Genomic DNA, 24,712 nt, shown 5'->3' on the forward strand with positions numbered 1-24,712 from the left:
ATATGACATATAGTAACCATAAAAGTGATGACATACAGTATGATATAGCAATTAGCATCATACAATCCAGTTCATTGGCTATTTTCACCCAAAATCAAATCCCCTTGAGGTACACACTGGACTTCCCCATCCTTTCGCATTACCCACCAAGTGCACCCAGGTCCTTGAGCAAAAGCAATCCCACGGATGGGTTTTCCCTTGCCAGAGGCAGGAGTAACCCAGACTGTCTTCCCCAGTGTATTTCTTATGTGTGCAACAGGGACTTTATCCCCCTCCACAGCACGTAAGAGTTTTGATTGGGCAGGGCCAGCTTGAGTGACAGATCCCCTACTGTTGACTAACCAGGTGGCTTTTGCTAAATGTGTATCCCAATGCTTGAATGTCCCACCACCCATTGCTCTCAGTGTGGTCTTTAGCAGTACATTGTATCGTTTGATTTTCCCAGAGGCTGGTGCATGGTAGGGGATGTGATATACCCACTCAATGCCATGCTCTTTGGCCCAGGCGTCAATGAGGGTGTTTCAGAAATGAGTCCCGTTGTCTGACTCAATTCTTTCTGGGGTGCCATGTTGCCATAAGACTTGCTTTTCAAGGCCCAGGATGGTGTTCCGGGCGGTGGCATGGGGCACAGGATATGTTTCCAGCCATCCTGTGGTTACTTCCACCATGGTGAGCACATAGCGCTTGCCCTGTCGGGTTTGTGGGAGCGTGATATAATCAATCTGCCAGGCCTCCCCATATTTATATTTCAACCATCATTCTCCATACCAGAGAGGCTTTACTCACTTAGCTTGCTTCATTGCAGTGCACATTTCGCATTCGTGGATAACCTGTGCAATAGTGTCCATGATGAAGTCCACCCCTCGATCACGAGCCCATCTATATGTTGCGTCTCTTCCTTGATGGCCTGAAGTGTCATGGGCCCACCGAGCTATAAATAATTCACCCTTATGTTGCCAGTCCAGATCCACCTGAGCCACTTCAATCTTAGCAGCCTGATCCACCTGCTGGTTGTTTTGATGTTCTTCAGTAGCCCAACTCTTGGGTACGTGAGCATCTACGTGACGTACTTTTACAACCAGCTTTTCTACCCAGGCAGTAATATCTTGCCACAGTGCGGCAGCCCAGATGGGTTTACATCTGCGCTGCCAGTTGTTCTGCTTCCAGTACTGTAACCACCCCCACAGGACATTTGCCACATCCATGAGTCAGTATAGAGATAAAGTACTGTCCATTTTTCTCGTTCAGCAATACTCAAAGCCAGCTGGATGGCTTCCACTTCTGACTCGATTCACCTTCTCCTTCAGCAGTCTCTGAAGTCCTTGGCACATAGGACTCCATACAGCAGCCTTCCATCTCCGATGCTCTCCCACAAGACGACAGGACCCATCAGTGAACAGGGCATATTGCTTCTCGTTTTCTGGTAATTTATTATACAGTGGGGCCTCTTCAGCACGTGTCACCTCCTCCTCTGGGAATATTCTGAAATCCTTGCCTTCTGGCCAGTTCGTGATCACTTCCAAGATTCCTGGGCAACTGGGGTTTCCTATTCAGGACCGTTGTGTGATCAGTGCGACCCACTTAATCCACGTAGCATTGGTTGCATGATGTGTAGAGGGGACCCTCCCTTTGAACATCCAGCCCAGCACCGGCAGTCGGGGTGCCAGGAGGAGCTCTGCTTCAGTACCAACCACTTCCGAAGCAACTTGAACCCCTTCATACGCTGCCGGTATCTCTTTCTCAGCTGGAGTGTAGCGGGCCTTCGGATCCTCTGTATCCCCAACTCCAAAACCCTAAGGGTCGACCTTGAGTCTCCCCTGGTGCTTTCTGCCAGAGGCTCCAGGTAGGGCCATTCTCCCCGGCTGCAGTGTAGAGCACATTCTTTACATCTTGTCCTGCCCGGACTGGCCCAAGGGCTGCTGCATGAACTATCTCCCATTTAATTTGTTCAAAGGCTTGTCATTGCTCAGGGCCCCATTTGAAGTCATTCTTCTTCCTGGTCACTTGATAAAGAGGGATTACGATCTGACTGTAATTTGCAATATGCATTCTCCAAAAACCCACAACACCTAAGAAAGCTTGTGTTTGCTTTTTGCTAATTGGTGGGGATTTCATTGATCACATCCATTGGGATCTGACGACGTCCATCTTGCCATTTTGTTCCTAAAAACTAGATGTCCTGTGCAGGTCCCTTGACCTCACTTTGTTTTATGGCAAAACCGGCCTTCAGAAGGATTTGGACTATTCTCTCCCCTTTCTCAAAAACTTCTTCTGCTGTGTTGCCCCACACAATGATGTCATCAATGTATTGCAGGTGTTCTGGAGCCTCACCCTGTTCCAGTGCGGTGTGGATCAGTCCGTGGCAAATGGTAGGGCAGTCGATTCCAGGTGTACTGGACACCCCTCCAAGTGAAGGCAAAGTGTGGTCTGCACTCTGCTGCCAAAGGGATTGAGAAGAACGCATTAGTGATATCAGTTGTGGCATACCACTTGGCTGCCTTTAACTCCAGTTCATATTGAAGTTCTAGCACGTCCGGCACGGCAGCACTCAATGGTGGCGTAACTTTGTTTAGGCCACGAGAGCCTATCTCAACTCTCCGTTAGACTTTCGCACTGGCCATATGGGACTGTTAAAGGGTCAGCGAGTCTTGCTGATCACTCCTTGGCTCTCCAGTTGATGAATCAGCTCATGGATGGGAAGCAGGGAATCTCGGTTCGTGCGATATTGCCGCCAGTGCATCGTTGTGGTAGCAATTGGCACCTGTTGTTCTTTGACCCTCAGCAACCCCACAACAGAAGGGTCCTCTGAGAGACCAGGCAAGGTGGACAGCGGTTTAATTTCCTCTGTCTCCAAGGCAGCTATACCAAAAGCCCACCTTTTTTTTTGGGTCCTTGAAATACCCTCTCCTGAGGTAGTCTGTGCCAAGGATGCACGGAGCCTCTGGGCCAGTCACAATGGGGTGCTTCTGCCACTCATTCCCTGTTAGGCTCACTTCGGCCTCCAATACAGTTAACTCTTGGGATCCCCCTGTCACTCCAGAAATACAGATGGGTTCTGCCCCTTTACAGCTTGATAGCATCAGGGTACACTGTGCATCGGTGTCTACGAGAGCCTTACGCTCTTGTGGATCTGATGTGCCAGGCCATCGAATCCACACAGTCCAGTAAACCCGGTTGTCCCTTTGCTCCACCTGGCTGGAGGCAGGGCCCCTCTAGTCCTGGTCATCATATTCACTACCCACTTCTTGTAAGTATGAATCAGAAGTCCCTTTATTAAGATCGGAAGTCGAACCAGCCCTTCGACTCTGCCTGGGGAACTGGTCCCTGGAGACTGGAGCAGCAGTTTTCCTGGAAGGACCCCCTTGTGTGATTGTTTTTCCTTGCAACTCATGTACCTGTGCCTCTAGGGTCGAGGTAGATTTTCCATCCCACTTCCTCATGTCCTCTCCATGATCACGCAGATAAAACCACAGGGTGCACCAGGGTGTGTAGCCACGATATCTCCTCTCTTGAGCAGAGGGACGCTTACTCCTAATGGCTGAGATACTGGTCCGTGCAGGTGGGGAGCAGGACATATCCTCTTTGAGTTGCTGGACCTCCTGAGACAGTATCTCCACAGCAGAGATGCAGACCCGTAGGGAGGAAGAGAGACTTTCTTCGTATTGCCAGAGTTGGCCAGCCAATTCATCCACCATTTGTTTCTCTCCATCTTTCCAGGTCATTATGGCCAATGAGTTTGCATGCGACACTGGTGCGCTCCGCACAAACTTCCGCCACATGGGTCGGGTGCATTTGACTTCATCTGGGTCTTTGGGTAACTGCTCGTTGTTCAGGTCATCATAAATCACCTCCATCACGGCCAATTCCCTCAGGTACTGGATTCCTCTCTCCATGGTGGTCCACTTGCCCGGGTAACATATAACGTCTTCCTTGAAGGGATGCCTTTCCTTCACACCTGACAGGAGTCGCCTCCAAAGGCTGAGGACTTGTGCCCCTTTTCCAATCGCTTTGTCAATGCCCCCTTCCCTAGAAAGGGATCCTAGCTGCTTGGCTTCCCCACCCTCTAATTCCAGGCCACTGGCTCCGTTATCCCAGCATTGGAGCAGCCAGGTGACAATGTGCTCACCTGGACAATGGCTGAAGTCTTTTCGCATATCTCGCAGCTCACTCAAGATAGGGATCGGGTGGTTACCATCTCATTTCTGCCTCTTCCTCCTGCTGTTTCCGTGATGGTCCTGGTTCATTTTCATCCCTTACTAAAAGAGCTGATTTTCTTGTGTATTTTCTTTTTTGTATAGGGGCAACTGATACCGGCATGGGTTGGTTCTCTGTCGCTGGGGGCAGAGTGGCCGCTGTGCCTGCCGTGGGGGATGGGGTACCCACAGGGTCTGTTGTTTTGCCATCAGATGCAGAGACCTTTTCTTCCCCTTGAGGGTTCTGAGTGGTGTTAAACACGGCTCAGTGGGCAGGGGCCAGGCCCCAGCACACTGCAGTGATTTGTGCCTCCCTAGAATGGCCAGGGTGACAGCATACTTCTTCCAAATATTCTACTAATTTTCCAGGATTCTGCACTTGTTCAGGGGTGAAGTTCGAAAACACTGGGGCTACTCACTGTCCTAGGCATTTGCCCATGCTATCCCACTCACCCTGCCACTCATAACTACCCTTGGGGCAGATCTCTAGATGACATTCTTAAATTGCTTATTAACCTTGGACAAAACCAAAACAATATTCCCAAGGAATACCAATAGATGTATCTTAACTACCCAGGGATGTTCAAGGTATTGACAAGTTATTTTAATGAAGGAGATGACATCATAGAGGAAGGTAGTGAAGGTGCCATTCTCTATTTCCTCCATAAAAAATCTCTTAGAGGAAGAGGTATAATTGCTAATGGTCTCCATGAAGTGGTACCCGAAATACAGAAACGGCTTCATTACGAATCCCAAATACCAAATAACCCCCAATGCCAGCGTTTTAATAACAAATCTCCCAGGCAGAACATTATTAATCACTGCAGAGCACAGCAAACTACAAAACCCAACACCAACCTTTAACAGGTACAAGAGCATGGTGCAGATCAGATATATTAATATCGAGAACAGATGAATCAATATTGTGATGTTAACAACTGTTAACAGATATAAATTCCAGATCAGATAAATTAATATATAAATTCCTTAATACACGCTAGTTAATCTGTTGTTATCTCAACCCTTCGTGCCCCATGTTGGGTGCCAAAAAAGACTGTCGTGGTTTAACCCCAGCCAGAAACTAAACACCACGCAGCCGCTCACTCACCCCGCTGGCTCTGGTGGGATGGGGGAGAGAATCGGGAGGGCACAAGTAGGAAAGCTCCCGGGTTGAGATAAAAACAGTTTAATAATTGAAATAAAACTAAGTAGAACAGTAATAATAACAATGAGAACAATAACAATAACAGAATAAACAAAGCAGGTAATGCACAATGCAACTGCTCACTGACCGCTGAACACATGTCATGAACAGGGCGAGCCCCCCCACCCCCCTAGTTTTTATACTGAGCATGATGTCACATGTTATAGAATACCCCATTGGCCAGCTGGGTCAAACACCCCAGCTAGGCTCCCCCCCCACACAGCTTCTCCTGCATTTGGCGGGGCATGGGAGGCCAAAAAGAGAAACAAAAAGTCGCCCGTGCAAGCACCACCCAGCAGCAACGAAAGCATCAATGGACCATCAACGCTTTTCTCATACCAAACCCGAAACACAGCACACTCCCCAAGCTACTGGGAAGAAAGTTAACTTTGTCCCAGCCGGAACCAGGACAGACATGGATACACTGAGCTAAGCAGGCACAAGGCATATCCAGACTATTTTCCTTCATCTGTTCTTCCCCAAATCCAATAGTTCAGGGTCTGATTTGGGAAACTCAACCATACCTGCCTTTATCTTGGTACTTTTTTGTTTTCCCTTGTTCCTTTTTAATCTTAAAAGAAAATAGACTGAAATAATTAGATGTTTTGAAGTGAAAAACAAAAGGCCTGTCAATCTAGCTACTCTTCAGAAGGCAGCAACTTACGCAATTCCTGAGAGACACACTAGAGGTCCTGAGTTACATCTTCCAGATACTTCCTTCTTTCAGAGAGTGTGCAATCCTTTCTGTTTCCTGAGACAGAAAAGTTACTCTGAATAAAAATCTTCATCCTGGAATGAGTAAAAAATTCTCTAATGACTAGAGAAGAATGTGCAGCCCAGCTGCACTGAAATGATTTTGCCATGTCTCAGAGTTCTTACATAGCATAATCTTGGAATTAATTTCCATAGTCTCCATAGTCTGTTTCATTTCCCATCAAGTCTCTGAAATAGTTTCTCTCTCCAGGACTCGAGGTCTGATTACAATTGGAAGAAAAGGTTTTTAAGAGGTCCAGCAGACAGACAATAATTAAACTAAAAATCCTGTAGTGTCTCCATGCACAAGACATGTAGGGGTCATTTTAGGACATTCATTAAAATAGCAGTGTACCATGGAACTGTCTCAACATGGCCCATGGCACTATCTCAAGGTGTCCCATCCTAGCAGTAAGGTGAAAGGGCAAAATGTCAATAAATTCAGATGGAGAACAAGCAAAATCAAGACAAGACTTGCATGAAAGATAAAAAAGAATAATAGTTTGTAGGGAGTAAATGCTAAAAATATGCATCTTCTTTGTCAGCATAATCTTTGTCAAAAACCATAAAAGACTATAAAGGCATATTAAATTTGATCAAACTAATTTGTTAACTGCTGTATGGACTTTGAAAGCAGCACAAAAATTCAAAGAAAAATGTAAAAGATATAGAAGGTAATTAAAAAAATTTCTGTATTATCTAGAATTCCTTGACAAGTCACTGAAACTGTAATACATCCAGCACAGGGCTCAACCTCACTGGAGCACAGGTAAGGAATAATTTCTTGTGACAAAACCTGCAGTGGCAAGGACTGGCAGGGATTGAACAGGATTCATGGTCAAAAACCTTACTTCTCATATCCTAAGTGTCTATGACACTGGAGATCATACAAAACTTTTATACATCATATAGAATATATTTTCTTTCCTGTCCGGGATGAAGCTATAGCTTCTCAGGTAATTTCTGTTAACTTCTTAAAAAAGCAGGATTAAAAAAAGTGAGATAGGGCAAATTCACTACCAAAATTTTTGAGATTCATGCTGGTCTGAATCCTGGTATGACCCTAGGGACTCAGCATTAGGCCCAGAGAAAGTACAATGTCACAGACAGAACATGCCTTTTCTACAAATATATAAAGGTCAAGGGAAGATATGACTTTCTCTAGAGCTCCAGGAAAATATGGGAGGGGGGATATCAACAAGATGGGAAGAAAGAGAAAAACCTCAGTAATATTGCTTATTGTTTGGAAGATGCAGTATCAGGATTACTGAAGAAGATAATTGAAACTAAATATGTATATTTCATTCAAAGTACTAGCGAGAAAAGGATCAGATTGGACTATCTGTTCTCTACCCAAGCCTGATGGAAAAATCAGAACAAGGGGAGGGGCATCAGTCTCTCTAGCCTCTTCTCGCTTAACTCACTGAGCACTAACACACTGTTCTGGGACAGCTGACGGGCCATGCTGACTGTTTTGCTTGCTCTTTTACCTGGTGAGAAACAACAGATCCATCTGCAGCACAGCTCTCATCCAGACCATGCAAGACTGGTGTGAGGTAAAGGACACTTTTTGGCCGTCATTTGTACTTCTTCTCCTCCCTCTCTCTTTTTTCTCTCTCACTCATGCAGGTGCTGGGGTCGGAAACCTCATCACACAGTGGCCAGAAGAAATGCTTAAGAGAGCTGGAGATACTGTGGACATCTCCTGCTACCAGAATTATACCACACTTGCCTATATGTTCTGGTACCAGCAGCCTCCAATAAATGGTCTGAAGTTAGTAGCCAGTACTTCTACATGGATGCAGAATTCTTACGAGGAAGGTTACAGTGAGGCCAAGTTTGAGATAAACAGAGACAATAATCACTCAGTGATGACTATCAAGAATGTGACATCCAAGGATGCAGCCATGTATTTCTGTGCTGCGAGTGATCACACAGTACAGCAAGGGGGTTGAGCACTAAGATAAAATCCCCGCCTTGCCTGAGTGAGAGATGGAGTCTCTGAAAAATGTGAGTGAGACAGATTGGAGAGGGACAGAGGAAGAGCAGAAGTAAAACAAGGAAATAGAGCCAGGACTTTTTGGAGGGAAGAGGCACAGACAAAGCAGTGCAGCAGCATCTAGCTTCAAAGACAAAAAGCCTTCAGAAATACAAACCCATAGATCAGCAATAAGAATTGAGGCACTGCTGATGTGGTTAGTGAAAGGCAGCAGATACTTCTTAGGATTGGTGCACAGACATGTTCTGGGCCACTAGTTCCCCATGGACCCCACCATAGCACCAAGAAAAGAGTATAAAGCAGAAAGAGGATTCTTCCACATACTGATGATCCACCCAAAGACAGAGGTGCCCAATGAGAGATTGGTTGGTGTGGGAGGAGAGCGCAGCCTCTGATTATGGACATAGGAGGATGGCAGCAGTACAGGTGGGAGGAAACATACCCAGGGGACCAGGCATACCTTCCATTGTGGAAGGGACAGCCCCTTGGCAGCTTTACAAGAAACAGTGTGCCTTGCAGCACTTTCATTTATCTGCTCCACACACCACTTAATTGCAGGATCCCTCTCTTCCTTGCCACAGAAATGCATACAGTTCTGAGCTGAACCAAGGCATCTCTTCATGGCAAAAAAACCTCATGGGCAGGGAAAGGCAACCACAAAAAGCTGCCATCACCTGGTACTCCCCTTGTAAGGGACAACTGAAGGCAGAAATTGCCTCCTATTTTGCCTCTGTCTTCATTGCTTGCAGAGATGAGCTTTTGATGAACTAATTGCTCTTCTGTAATAGGCCTGAGAAAAGTGAAGGCAGGGTATTATTAGCATTCCCCCACCTACCATTGCCTGTCTGTGCTCCTGATTTTTATCATATAACCTAAGACTTACCTTTTCTTCAAAGGAAGGGAAACAGCACATAAAAGAGTAAAAGGTATCTTTAAGAAAGTATGGCCACTTGTGTATTTTGGGCTTCTGTTTTTAGGTCATGTCTTTGACATTCTGCATACTATCGAGCACCGACCAATTGTTTGTCTCATATGCTCATATGGAAGACATAGCATATGAACCACATAACTATCATAGGGAGCAAATGTATTATGCTGCTCACCGATGTGGCAAAACTGGGTATGCTGAAGTGAAACAGACTATTTGATTACACCAAAAAAGGAGTGGAGGTGATGAGAATAGCTGCTGAGAGCAAGGAGCGGGAATCAGCTGGGAGCAGGTCCTGTAAAAGATCCTGTCCTGGTTTCAGCTGGGATAGAGTTAATTTTCTTCCTAGTAGCTGGTATAGTGCTGTGCTTTGGATTTAGGATGAGAATAATGTTGATAACACACTGATGTTGCTGAGCAGTGCTTACATAAGTCAAGGACTTTTCAGCTTATACTGCCCTGCCAGCGAGGAGGCTGGAGGTACACAAGAAGCTGGGAGGGGACACAGCCAGCACAGCTGATCCAAACTGGCCAAAGAGATATTCCATACCATATGACATCATACTGAACAAAAAAACTGGGGGAGTTGGCCAGGGGGGCGTGGCCACTGTGAAAACAAACTTATCAGTAGACTTCAACATTCAGCAGACTAATGAGCTGGCTATTGAGCTGTGCAAACTCCAGGTGGTAGTAGAAAACCACAGAGATCTCTAGTGGTCATTGCGATCTTGAAGTTCTGCAGTCACAGTTCCCTATTCCAGCTCTGAAGTACAATTTTCTCCTGTGCAGTACTACTTTGCCAGCTTGAAGTGGCACTGCACAAAAAGCAGCTATTCTAAGAAGTTTCTCATGAAACTCTAGTCCTTATCGCACTCCCTGTCCTCATACTTATTCTCCTTCATCTTCTGCTGTAGAAGGTGGCAAGAGAACTATAGCTACAGAAACCATAGTCAAAGGTACTTGTTTTAGATGCTCAGCAGTGACATCTCAGGCACATCTATGTAAATAGCTGTATATTCGTAATGAATAGCACTTTGTCAATAATAGGCTACCTGCAGTCTAGAGGTTATCCTGGCTACTTAGAAGATAGGATGGTGGAAGGAGGATGTAAAGTCATATCTCTATGCAGATAATGATGCTATACTATGTGATGTGGCCATCCTGCAACTACTGGGAGGGTTTCGTAGAATCGGAGAGTCGGAGAATCACAAAATGTTGAGGTTAGAAGGATCCTCTGAATGTCACCTCACCCAAACCCCCTGCTCAAGCAGGGCCACCTAGAGCCAGTGGCCCAAGACTGTGTCTAAGGAGCTTTTGAATATCTCTAAGCATGGAGACTCCACAACCTCCCTAGGCAACCTATTCCAGTGCTCAATCACCCTCACAGTAAAAAAGTGTTTCCTTGTGTTCAGAAGGAACCTCCTGCGTTTCAGTTTGTGCCCATTGCCTCTGGTCCTGTCACTGGGCACCACTGAAAAGAGCCTGTCTCCATCCTCTTTGCACCCTTCCTTCAGGTACTTATATACGTTAATCAGATCCCTCCTAAGCCTTCTCTCTCTAGGCTAAACAGTCCCAGCTCTCTCAGCCTCTCTTCCTATGTGTGGTGCTCTAGTCCCTTAATCATCTTTGTGGCCCTTTGTGGACTCTCTCCAGTATGTCCATGTCTCTCTTGTACTGGGGAGCCCAGAACTGGACACAGGACTCCAAGTGTGGCCTCACCAGAGCTGAGTAGAGAGGAAGGATCACCTCTCTCAACCTGCTGGCAATACTTCAATGCAGCCCAGGATATCATTCGTCTTCTTTGCAGTAAAGGCACATTGCTGGCTCATGTTCAACTCGCTGTCCACCAGGAGCCCCATGTCCTTTTCTGCCACACTGCTTTCCAGCTGGGTAGCCCCCAGCATGTATTGGTTCATGGGATTATTCCTGCCCAGGTGCGGGACTTTGCACTTCCCCTTGTTGAACTTCATGAGGTTATTGTTGGCCCATTTCTCCAGCCTGTTGAGGTCCTTCTGGATGGCAGCATGACCCTGTGGTGTACCAACCACTCCTCCCAGTTTGGTGTTGTCTGCAAAGTTGCTGGCCCATCATCCAGATCATTAATGAAGATGTTAAACAGAAGATGTTTCCCACCACAGCTGCTGTTTCTCAAGCTTCCTGTGAGACGAGAACTGACTCAGAACAGAAATAACAGGACAGAAAACCTTGTGTTAATCGTCCAATACAGACATTGGATGCAGAAGATGAATATTTGGGAAGCAATATTGTTCTTTAGTGGAACAGCTTGGGCCAAATCAAATGGCCTCTACAAGAAGCTTGAGTAGACACAGGCTGGAAGAGAAGGGAAACAAAGGGAAGGAAATATACGTACATAGGATGGTATAGCATCACTATCGACATAGGGATGGGTATTGGGTCTGGCTGGGATGGAGTTAACTTTCCCAATAGCAGCCCTCATAGTGCTGTACTTTGTATTTGTAGCTAGAAAGATGTTGATAAGATACCAGTGTTTTGGCTACTTTTGAGCAGTGCTCGCATAGCATCAAGGCTGTCTCTCCAACCACTGCCCCCCCCGCCCCCGCCCTGCCCCTGCTCCAAAGGCTGGGAGTGGGCAAGAGGTTGGGAGGGAACATAGCCAGAACAGCTGACCCAATCTGACCAAAGGGATATTCCATACCATATGATGTCGTGCTCAGCAATAAAAAGCTAGGAGAGAGGAAGAGGAGAGGGGACATTCATTATTAAGGCATTTATCTTCCAGAGCACCGCTACGTGTACTGAGGTGCTACTTCCCAGCAAGTGGCTGAATATCGCCTGCTGATGTGAAGCAGAGAAAAAATCTTTTTGTTTTCCTTTGCTTCTGCACGCGGCCTTTGCTTTTTCTTTATTAAACTGCCTTTATCTCAACCCACGAGTTGTTTTTCATCTTATTTTCTCTCCCCCCACCCTCCCTCCCCCACTGAGGAGGTGGAGTGATAGAGGGGCTTGGAGGGCACCTGGCAGCCAGCCAAGATAAACCCACCACAGGATGTGATTTTACACATCCTCTCCCTCCCTCTTAGTACACAGATATGACCTGAAAAGGGGCTGTTGCTTAATTTTAGGGGTTCATGGTCAGAAGACTGAATGTTTATGAAAAGGACTTCCTAGTGTCCCTAAAACAAATCTGTAAAGCTCCGGGCATCTCTGTAGTTCTGCCTGCTTCTTTGTAGATTCTTCTTCATAGCTGCTTCTTCTGTAAACTCTAAAGAAGAATCCAGGACTGATGTAAGTGATACAATCATTACTCTCCTGTGAAATTCCCCCACTAAAATGATACCTTGTTAGAAAATATGTCCCTAAATGTCTCTTGCTTGCGAATTTTCAAGCTTGGCCCATGAAGTCTCCTATAAGAGACATGGAAATAAAAATCAAGGCACTATCTTTCCTCTTGTATCTCCCTCTCACTCATTTGAATTCATGGCTTACAAGGCCTTTCCTTTTGACAGGTTACAGATGAACATTAAAGTGGGACAAGACTGGTCTCTGCTGGCATGTCTTGGAAATTGCCTTATGAACATGCCCTGAGGAAATGTTAATACCACATAGACACACTCCTTCAAAATTAACACAGAGGTGATTTGCTTGTTTTTAAACGAAAGACACCATATGGGAGACAGTCTGTTAGTGACAGTAAGGACACTAATGGAGCTGTAGACTGGAGAAAGAGACAGAATAATCTTAAATGAATTTTAGTAGAATGGTTTTAGACCCTGAATAACAGTGCTGAGATCAGAGGGAGACTAAGACCAAGGTGGGCAAATAATAGCCCACTATTAGTGTTATTATTTAGGCAGAGCCAGACAAATAAAATACTAAATGTATTTTTAAAAAGTTTTCAATCTAAACAGAGACAAATGTCTGCAGTAATTCCCATAATTAGTGACTTAAACACACAGTTTTGCTGTTGTAGAAGAGAGGATACTGTAGGGGCCCCTGAGATCACCTGTCCAATATCTTGCCTTCTGTAGTCCTATGTCTTGGTCCTAAATATTTCAGCATCGTCTGTGTTTCTCATTCCCTTCTCTGGGACACTAACAGCTGTTCCCATCTGAACAGGCTGTGTAAGAAACGATGAGTTCTTCTGTGATATCTGAAAAGAAGAGAAAATAATTTGTGATTTTCCTAGTAGAATTACCGTGTTTCAAAGTATTGTGTCCTGTACATAGAGTCTATTTTTTATATCAAGACAGACTGAAGTGAAACCATTAAAAAGAGCAATATGAACAACATGTTTATTGCAGGTACTTGGTCATGTTGCTGACTATGTGTTGACCTTTTATGTGAGAAGACTAGGCCAGTATGGGCTGCGTATGCCCCAAACCTAAAATGGTTTGTTCACATGCCTGTCTTTCCCTGTACTGCCTCAGTATGTGCTGGTACACACAGTCTCACTGGCACAGATCTTTCCCTCTTGGGAGTGACATCATACCTGGACAAACCTATGGGGGAAAGAAAAATACTGGTTTGTGTCTCCATTTAGTTATGTGTAAGGGAGGGAGATAAAAGTATCCTGTTACCTGTCACTGCCAGTCCTCACCCCCTTCAGACAGTCTCCAAAATGAAGGCATGCTCTTATTTGTAGCTGAAGCCTTTTCATAGTCAGGGTCACAGGCACCTGGAAGAAGATTGTACTTCTGCTTCTTGTAACAGGGCAGTCAGAGGAATACAAACTTAAGAGATCAGCATCTTACTTCCCTCCCTTTCAGAGCAACCGTGACAAGTGCAGCACAGACGAAAGAGGATATTTACAATCAGGCCAGGCTACAAACAGAAACACCAGTCTGTAGCAAGCAAATCGCTCTCAGTGCAAACCAGTTACTGCGGGCTTGAGGTCTGTTTATCATCCTGGGGCAGAAGAAAAAAAGAGTGAAAGACAAGCAGCATGAACACTGCCATGAAGTTACCAATCGAAAAATAAGTGCATTTAAAACCAGCTAATAAAAGAAAAAAAATATTACTTTTTTGTCTATAGGAAAAAAATGTCAGGATTATAAATTCAGGGATAATGGATACACTAAGAGGTAATCAGACCACCACACAGAAACAGCAATGGCAGAGGAAGGATGTGGCCTGTGGTTCCCATGGTAATCTTCCATGGTGAATGGGTGACAAAAATGGGAGGGCAGAGCCATAGGTGGGATTGTTTTTGTACAAGGTTGTATCATTGTGGGGACAGGTGATCCACAATGATACATTCCCCACGAGGCCTTTACAAAAACCCGTATGTGCATAGGCCTTGTGGGAGAGTGTGTTAAGACAGCTACAGAGAATTCTGCAGCATAGCGAGCATGTTCTGTCTTGGTTTTTCTTGACACACCTAGTATGCTAGGATTTGCTTTCATCATCTGAGAACTGAGCCTGCCCTTTCTGGAAAACAAGCCAGGAGATTTTGAGACATTGAAATAATTTTCAGCAAACCAGATTGACTGCAGATGCACCTAAAACCTATCAGAGTATGTGAAGAAAAGAATATTTTTTTTCTGATGCGATAGTGTTTTGTTCTTTTTTAACGTGATAAATGTGTAACAAAAAGAATTCTGACATGAAGCATGTGTCTCTCAGAGGCACTACATAAAATGTGTTGGGGTTTTCTCTCTTAAATAAGCCTCCAGTGTCCACTGACTGACTCATGCCTGTGAGCACAAAGGTTTTCTCTAACCCTTCTCCACACTGTCTCACTGCAGTTCTTCCTAATGGATATCAAGGGTTTGCCTGAGACCAGCCAACTGATTCTTCTGGACTCTCCTTGTGTGGATTACTTTTAACCTATCAGAAAATTGAATGGGATCCTGAAAGACTATTCAAGATGGCTGGCCTGCCATTGAAGGGAAAACAAATGGATTTGTTTTAGTTCAGTGCCACAAAGGCAAACCACCTATATGAAAGGCATGTGACTATGACAACAACAAAGCAAGTATTATTTGATTATTAACTCCACAAGTTACAGGAAGGAAGGCTTCACAATGCTTAGAGTACAAGACCGACATTAAGGAAGCTGTAGTTGTACAGGAATTATATTTGTAGACAATGACAGCCTCTACCACTTCGGGTACGTCTGCATGGTTTCTACATCTGCAAAACAAGAATAGCAGGTAATATCAATGAGATAACATGGAGATTAGAGAAAGGCTGTAAAACAACTTGTGAAATGTAGACAATAAAAATAAGTATCAAAAAACCCTGGGAAATGCTGTTATAAATGCTACAAATTATACAATGAGATTTCAAGCTGGTTTTCTGCCACAGCACTTCAGACAGAGATTGAGGGATCTTTGGGATTCCAGGTACAGTAAACATTGCTTAAGCTTCTGCTTACTAAAGTAAAACTGCAGTGCATCCCTTTTCTTAGCTTATGACACAACACTTTGTCACCGTGACCATCAATAACATGATTTTCGGCGATGGCACAAAACTTACAGTAATGGGTAAGAAATTTTTGTTTTCTCTTTTAAATCATTTCTAATTTCAGGTCTTCTCTTTAGAGAACTTCACTTCAACCTTATTCTCCCTTTCATTATTAAATTGGTGTTTTCCTGATGTGCTAGTAATCCAGTCTACTTTGGAGAATAGCCTAAGTTTAGTACTCTAAGTAGGGACACACATTTCACTTTGGAGAACTGAATTAATGCATTTTCAGTGAATAAAAAGCTGTCCATAGAAAGCATTAGGATAAGGAATGGGTTAAAAAATATGTGCATGTCATAAATATATTGTTTTAATAAATCGACATCTGCAAAAAACACTATTCCCCAAAAGTATAACTATTCTCCCTAATGCTAGTTCTCCTGGGGCTACAGGTGATTAAGGACAAGTCAATGAAAGGCTATCTGTCTGGAAAGAACTGAGTTACAGTTATACTTTGGACAGGTCTAGAAAACAAAATCAAGACTCTACAAACTTAAATTACTTTGGATCTTTTCAGGGTAAACTAAAGCATGTGTTATCTCAGATAACTGGGAAAGACAAATAAATGTACTAGCATTTTTAATTGACAAATTAGAAGCCACAAATAAATACTCAACTTTATCATAAGCAATATTAACAGCTCTCTGCAGCTGTTTAATTCCTTGTTGTTATAGAAAACAACTCTCCACAGCACAGCAAGTTTCTTTCCACAAAATAGGCTTGTCAGGATGGTGATAAAAAGATCATTTAGGACAACGGTCTCACTATTTCAGAATAGATGCTAAAAGGCCACTGAAAACCACAGGAACTGAATATGTGGTTCATTTAAATAAAAGTAGCTCTCAGGGAATGTTTCTCTCTGGGTCACACTTCTGGATTTGAACTCTCTCCAAACCCAGGGGAAAATCATGCTGATTCTAAGACTCTGATAAATAATGGTAATCTCTTCTTCTCGTTGTATTGCTCTTGGAGTCAGAAGAATGGTGTATCACACCATTCTGCTGCAGAGTAAAATGATTACAAGTGATAAAATTCAATCTCTATAGGAAAAATTCAGCGATTAGCACATTTTTTGAAATCCAGTATGAATCTGAGGTGCCTGACCTGGTGAAAATCGATACACTGATCTCTCATTGACCATAGTCAATTATGCAGCTAACTTTAATAATCATAGCTAAGAGAACAGAGGCATTAAAAGCAAAAACTTCCTTCCAGGGCAGGAGAAAGGGAGGGATGTTTAGGAACTGCTACAATGGGGATAGTGGACCAGAGTCCTGTGTTATATATTACAAGTTATTTTGTAAGTAAAAAAAAAGACATTTATTTTACAAGAGAAGAATATTAATGATGTTGAAAGGAAATGAGTAAAATAAGGAAATGAGGCTGTTCAGTTGAAAATAAGCACAGAAAATTACTCTGTCTGCGTATGGGAAATATTTTCTAACAGTACACCTAGATAAATAGATAAATGTCCTCTAAAGAAATGGTGAAAGCTGCAACAACCGATTCACCTAAGCCTGAAGCAAAAGGAGTCTGGAAGAGGTATTTCTGAGATTGATCTCACCTCGTTGGAAACACAGATGTGGTGGTGTTCCCTTACAGACCTTCCTTTTTTTTTAGGGGACCATAAATTAATATACTTCGTGTTTCTTCTTTTGCTGGTACTGCATGAAGGGAAGGTTAGTCCACAGGTTGGCTCAGAGCACTGAGAGTAGAGGAGAGGTTTTCCTACAGCTGCAAAACAGTGTGAATAATGAAAGACTGTACTTTGGCAGTGGGACAAAACTCACAGTCCTAGGTAAGACAGAAGTCAGATCTCCGTGATATATGTGATACTGGTTTAGGGGACAAGAGCATTCTTAATTATCAGCAGAATAATGATAATTTTTCATACAGCCATGAGGACAGGATTAATGCTTTATTGGTTGCTTATTAAAATGAGATGTGCTAATATGGAAGTGTAGGATTTGCAGGCACGAATTTTGAGATCCTTGTGTCCATTGGCTCTATCTTCCCTTACTAGGAACTTCATGTAGGGAAAAAGGAAGAAATAATTCTGTTTTCTCTCATTCTCCAAGAAAACATTACAGAGGTTAGGAATGAAATATCCTTCTTCAGTTTGCAAGTTTTTGCAGTTCATCTATGTAACAATCAAAATGAACATTGCAGAGGTAGAGTTTGGATTCTTGTATCTGCTGAATCAGGCAGGGACAGAGTAGTCTTGCTGGTACTTTTCTCCCCCTCTCCATAGATGGTGGGCAGGCTGCCTAAAGTTGCTTTGGGACACTGGCTTCCTCTAACAGTCCTTTTCATGACTTCTAATTCCTGAAAAGGTCTATATTCTTTTTCTCTCAGCGCACTTTTCCCCTCTATTCTTTCTCTTTTTCCCCATTTGCTTTCTCTGCCTTCTCCCCTCCCAGGAAAGGACTTAGCATCACCTATATCAAGGCATTTTGGAATCACACAGCAAAATAACCTTTTCCATCTGCTACTGCCACATCTGATAGAAATACACATTGGTGCCTGCTCCTTTAAACAGTACCATTTTAAGGAACTAAGTGGCTGGCAAGAAGAGCATAATGACACTGCGGGTTACAGTCTGATCTTGTACAGCTGTGTTTTTTAACTGTGCTACTTACCTTTGGAGTTGTCGCTGTGCTCACAGTTATAAGTAAGTAGCTGTGATTAACCCAAGTGCTCAGTGTGGAGGACACTTGAAAATTTCCATTGAGTTAATGGTATGTAGCATATACATAGATGATTTTAAAACAAGAGTAGGAGTGGATAACAAGAAATCATGAAACTGACCTTGCCGTGATGGGAATGGAAGAACTTTTTCTCGTAGGTGGGTTAAAAATGTGTGACAGGGAATGCATGAGTTTATGCATGGAAGTGATTAAGCATTGTGCCAGTGTCTGCCATGAATACTGTGGAAGATCAGAACAGAATGGGCTGTTGATAACACTTTTTTCTGATTGTCTCTGCTCTTGCTTGTACCAGTCTCCTTTTTTTCATTTCAAGCATGCTCATTCTCTAGCTGTCTTTGTCTTTCCAGTAGTTTTATCATTCTTTCTGTCTGCCTTTTCCACCGGCCACCTTCTTTGTCTTTTTTTGTTTCCGTCTGTTAAATTGCTCTTATTTTTCTTTTGGGTCCTCCCTATCTGTTTCCACATCTTCACTCACTAGCCATTTAGGCTATGAGACAATGAACTTATGTCAGAGATACTTTTAGGATAGGAAAAAAATTCATAAAGCCAAGTACTAGAAAGGACCAGTAAAAGTGATCAACCTCTCCTCATGTCCACTGGAAGGAAAGCAGAGCAGTTCCAAACCTTCTAGGGAGTTATGTCCATTACTGTCTAGTTACCTCTTCTGAAGTCTGTACAAGCTCACACATTTTCACAGAAGCACCCCAGGGATCTTTGTAGAGCAAGCAACTGACAATCATGATTAAGGCTAACAGTTGAAAGCAAACACTAAGGCTTAGGGGTCAAGATCTATGCAAGATATAAGTTTCTGCTAATTCTGCTAATTCTCTTCATTCTAGAAAGGAGGGAGTGATCAGGAAGAAAATCTACAATTTATAGTGCCTTCACACCGAAAAAAAGTAAAAGTTTTCTCTTTGGCTTCATAGTTCTCTCTGCATTTCTGTTTCCAGGTGCACTCTGCAGAGCCGGTGGGTTTATCATACTAGATGAGTAAAAAAGACACTCTAATAAAGTATATGGAAAAAAAATGGTGGCTTTTAGGGTCACTGCCTAGCTTTTAAGTAACATCTCATTGTTGCCTTGTACTTCCTTTTGACTGTAGAAGTCTGTTGTCTTTAGTCTTATATGTAGGTATTAAACTAGGACAGGGGACATATTTTGGTTTGTGAGTGTATAGAAGCTTGCATCATTTTGGGAAGATGTGTAGTTTAGGATGAAGGCTTCTCATACCTAGGATAACCTAAATAATAAATAACATAAAGAGATATTTCATAGTCTTGAAAAAGAATAGCAAGACCTAAAGCAAAACTTGTCCCAGGCAGATGCAAGTTACCTACCTAAAGTGTTCTTCCCTTCAGTGAGAAAGATTAGCTCCTTCCTTTCAAGTCACTCTTAGATGGGGGGATAAGGGGTGTGCAAGTAGGGTATCACATGGCAGTATCATTCTGAACACTGCAATAACCATTATGTCTTACTACATCTCCAGGAATGTAACGCAGTCAATTGAAGATACTTGTGCTTTATAACACAGACTCTTATCTATTAGTACAATATTACAAATACAGGCCTTATAGCACTACTGGGCACTTTTCTGCCTACCTGTTCGCTCAGCTTCTTTTCAGCTTTCCTATTCTTCTGACAGAGACAATGCTAGAAATTAAAACACTCATGCATTTCTGCACCCAGACCTTTTATGTTTCCGTGTAATGAGTGAAGACAAATGCTTTCAGTTTCCTGGTGTCTACCTATCTAATAGATACTAATTGTCAAATAGACAGTTGTTAAAAGGCCAGAGTCACACAGCACAAATACAGTACAATTTTAAGGGGTTTCTGTTTGAAGACAGTAATGGAGGCTCTGGGCCATACTTCTTTCCATTTCAGGGAAGAACGATGAAATCATACCTCCAGCAGTGGCCATCTTTTTTCCATCAAAGCAAGAGATCCAACAGAAGAGCAAGGCCACACTGGTATGCCTGGCCTCTGGTTTCTACCCTGACCACCTGAATCTGGTCTGGAAGGTGAATGGTGCTAAGAGGACAGAAGGGGTGGGAACAGATGAGTTTTCCACACGGAATGGGAGTACCTATTCATTGACCAGCCGACTGAGGATCTCAGCCCAGGAGTGGTTCAATCCTTTAAACCGTTTTGAGTGTGTTGCCAATTTTTTTAAGAATGACACACTGGAATCAATACACAAATTAATCTACGGTGATGTTGGTGAGTAAAAAATGTGTATCACCATGCTGTACAAACTAGAAAAAGGGTGTGGGTTATGATGTGAAAAACAAATATATACAACTTCTATATAGGGTGTTGTTATGGCACAAATATATACGTAGATACGTAGGTATTTGCATATGTCTTTTCATATTCCTGGGCCTCTGTATCTACATTATCGTTATACATCCATAGTTTTTCAAAGGTTTCTTCAGATTTTCACTGAGAAATCTCTGTAGTATAGTAAAATATATAGTATAGTAAAATGAATCAGGCAGTATATTGTAAACTGAAACTTCTAAAATTTGTGTTCTGTTTGTATTGAAGAGAAACATGACTTTCAGTTCATTTTTGTCTTTCAGGTTGTGCACTCACGGAAGGTATGTGTGTCTTCTCACAGGCAAATATCTTGTATGTATTTTAATTCCAGTTTTACTGATGCTAAGTACAAGCTGTGTGAGATTTCTACTACAAGAATAACTTGTACTTCCTCATCTAAGTGGTTTGTATGTTAGATTAAAAAAAAAGAAAAAAATACTTTGGGAGGGTTGTATGTGCATGCTGTATGTAGCTGTGCTTCGTTTTTTTTTTTTTTTAGCTCTTCTTTATGATTCCCTTTTGAAATAACAGAAGAAATTGTGGAACCTTCCTATAGAGTGTAATTTGCTCTTTTTATCATCTCCTTCAGCCCTTAACACTGCCTTCTGTTCGGAAGCTGCTTGCTCAGCCATGAAAGAAAAAATTTATACTTAGTCAAGTGATTATGACATCAAGATTCAGAATCCAGAATTCCGAATATTTCTTAATATCAAATTCAGAATACTTCTCATTACAAGTCACATTCCCCTCCAAACTGCAAGGATACCCATATTAAAAATTATATTTCTTTTCTTTATATATATATTTACACACCCTTGTTTTTCATCAACTTTAATGCTTCAGGAATCTTAAGGCTGAAGCAAGATCTGGCTGGTGTCTCAATATAACTGCAATTCCTTAAGAACAAAAAATCTGTAAGAATAAAAATTCTAGATACCATGTTATTCTGGACTATGTAAAATTTCCCTGATATATCAGCAGCACTCACAAGGCCACTGACAATAATGAGTGAAAAAAATTAGTATCTTGTGATTTAGCTTAATTTGAGTTCCTAAAAGGGGATTCACACGAACAGAGTAGTTTTTCAGTAGGTGTGGCAACACAATGGTTGTTCCATTTCCAATCAGGACATACTTTCTTAGCATAAAGCCAATCTCTGTCCTTCCTAGACTCGCTTTTACTTCTGGTTCTTTGAATCACAGTGTTCTTTCCCATCCCCTGCTATCTTCTGTCAACAGAGCCATTCATTTGGCTTTAGTTCCTTTGTGTCGCTTAGCTAAAGGTTTCAAGGGTTCTTATTTGATTAAAGCTACATTAGATTTAGTCTCTTGTGATGATGATAATTCAATACACAAATGATGTTTGATTTGCAGAGTCCTACTTGTGGTATGGAAATTCTCTGAAGCTCACTTACCTCATTCTCTGTGGCAAAGCTTTCCTCTATGCAGTTTTCGTGAGCAGTCTGGTGCGGACAGCCAAGGTAGGCTTGGGGCCACTTGAAGGCTGAGCTTACTCACTAGTACAAGGATCAGTGGATACAGACTAAATCTATTCTCAGCTATGGGGTTGTTCTGCACATGCTCTGCTGGGCTTTGTGCAGGCCAGTTTGGAAAATCACAAGTGATGAAATTTCCATTATTGTTTTTCCAGAACTCAAATAAAATAAATACTATCTAGCAGAGCAATTCCTTCTCAAAATACTCTTTAAACACATGGAAAAAGATGAGAATTAAGGACAACTTCTCCAGAAAGTAAAGAAGGGAAATATCAGATATATCATACTTTTTTGTAATCTTTGAAAAGGGACTAATGCCTGCAGTAAAAGTAATAAGCAGGGTTTTTGTGGAGATAGCTGGCATATATCTGAACAAAGATTTACAAAGATTTACAAAGAACAATGGGATAAATCTGAACAAATGGGATAAGTTTAACTAACTACCAGGAAATACTTTTTATCAGTAAGTTTCTCATACGGCTGAAAGATATTCCCAGTGAGGGTAGTGTAAATCTCGGCACTTGTTCCTTTAAAAGCAGGACTGGGAGGTATATTTGAAAAGTGACCTGGTAGAGTTGAGGGCGAGTATGAACAAAATCCCAATTATGTTTTTGTGTCCGTTTTCAAGGATAATAGAGGGAATAGGATTGTACTTTACTGGATCACAATCATAGAATCACAGAATGGTTTGGGTCGGAAGGAACCTTTAAAGATCATCTAGTCCAGCCCCACTGCCATGAGCAGGGACATGTTTCAGTAGATCAGGTTGCTCAAAGCCCTGTCCAACCTGACTTCGAACACTTCCAGGGATGGGGCATCCACAACTTCTCTGGGCAATCTTCTCCAGTATCTCACCACCCTCATCGTAAAAAATTTCTAGCTTCTTTAGGTAGCTTCCTAAAACTACCCTGTATCAATTTAAAAACCAATTGCCCCTAGTCCTGTCACTACAGGCCCTCATAAAAAATTTCTCTCTATCTTTCTTATGAGCCCCTTTGTATATTGAAAGGCCACAAGATGGTCTCCCCAGAGGCTTCTCTTCTCCAGACTGAACAAACAAAGGCTCTCTCAGTCTTTCTTCATAGGAAAGGTGTTCCATCCCTCTGACCACTTTTGTGGCCTTCCTTTGGCTCCGCTATAACAGGTCCATGACTTTCTTGTCCTGGGCACCCCAGAGCTGGATGCAGTACTCCAGGTGGGATCTCACCAAAGCAGAATAGAGGGGCAGAATCACCTCTCTCGACCTGCTGGCCACACTTCTCTTGATGCAGCCCAGGATATAATGGGCTGTCTGGGCTGCAAGTGTACATGGCTGGCTAACTTGCAATTTTTCATCCACCAGTATCCCCAAGTCCTTCTCCACAGGGCTGCTCTCAAGTCATTCATTCCCCAGTCTCTACTGATCCTGGTGATTGCCCCAACCCAGGTGCCTTGAACTTTATGATGTTCATATGGGCCCACTCCTCAAGTCTGTCCAGGTCCCTCTGAATGGCATCCCTTCTCTCAAGCATATCAGCTGCACCACTCAGCTTGGTGTCACCTGCAAACTTGATGAGGGTGCACTCAATCCCACTATCAATGAAGGTATTAAATGTTATCAGTCCCAGTACGGACTCTTGAGGAACACCACTCATTACTGGTTTCCACTCGGACATTGAGCCATTGACTGTAACTCTTTGGGCACAGTCATCCAGCCAATTCCTTACCCATGTAACAGTCCATCCGTTAAACCCATATCTCTCCAATTTAGTGGCAAGAATGTTGTGGGTGACCATATCAAAGGCCTTACAGAAGTCCAGGTAGATGACGTCTGTAGCTCTTCCCTTGTCCACTGATGCAGTCACTCCATTATAGAAGGCCACCAGATTAGTCATCTAACACACAAAGTTGTGGGTAAAGACATTAGTTCAGTACGTAAGTAAATAATTTGTATCGGTTAAGACACTTCCTTGGTACAAAAAGGGGAGAAAGCATGGTCATTTCTGTTAATGCTCTCAGAAAACACAACAGTTGGGACATTGATAAATATGGTCTACTATTTCCTAGATTATTGTATTTGTTCCTTTTTCTTGGGTTGTTTTTTTTTTTAATTTGTTTATTCTGTTTTGTTTTCAATTAGGCTGGTGGCAAATTATAGAGAATAAATGAAGAATCCTCTTCATCACGTCAGCAGAAACACAGCAAATTACCTTTCCATAGCAAAGGATCTATGCTTCTGTCTAAGAACTTCTGAATATTATTTCTTGGTGGTTCTCTGTCCCCCCTCCTGTTCTTCCCACTTTGTTGTAATCACTGCTGGGTTTTTCCCTGTACTTCCACATCATACTGTATCATATCATATCGTATTGTATCATATCATATCGTATAGTATCATATCTTTAAAACTAACACCTTCTTAATGCTCAGAGGCTGAGGACCCAGCTCCTTCAATTAGGAATAAAGTTTTAGCTTCTTTTCCATTCAAGAAGCATGAGTTGTTGTTTTTTTTAATTTGTTTTTTGTAGCAATAATGTCCTACAACACAACTTCCAGTGATGTGTATTATCATAAGGAACTCGCATTAAAGAACATTCACTGATAATCCTTACAGGAATAGCTCATCTGTTATGAGAACAGCAGAAGGCTCATCCAGTACTTACACTGTGTACCAACAACTGGAGTGGGGCT

The 24,712-nt window shown here is 42.7% G+C and overlaps 1 gene segment (V, D, J or C); it reads left to right on the forward strand.

Annotated features, from left to right (window-relative positions):
• Positions 1-24,512, forward strand: part of LOC142088603 (T cell receptor beta constant 2-like) — a 52,618-nt gene extending 28,106 nt beyond the window's left edge. Inside the window, 5 exon segments of the C gene segment in view lie at positions 17,270-17,322; positions 20,116-20,451; positions 20,814-20,831; positions 21,924-22,030; positions 24,165-24,512. Coding sequence covers positions 17,270-17,322; positions 20,116-20,451; positions 20,814-20,831; positions 21,924-22,030; positions 24,165-24,182 — 532 coding nt within the window.
• Positions 24,513-24,712: the final 200 nt, after the last annotated feature.

Source organism: Calonectris borealis, chromosome 1 (assembly GCF_964195595.1).
Source record: "Calonectris borealis chromosome 1, bCalBor7.hap1.2, whole genome shotgun sequence".
Taxonomy (NCBI): domain Eukaryota; kingdom Metazoa; phylum Chordata; class Aves; order Procellariiformes; family Procellariidae; genus Calonectris; species Calonectris borealis.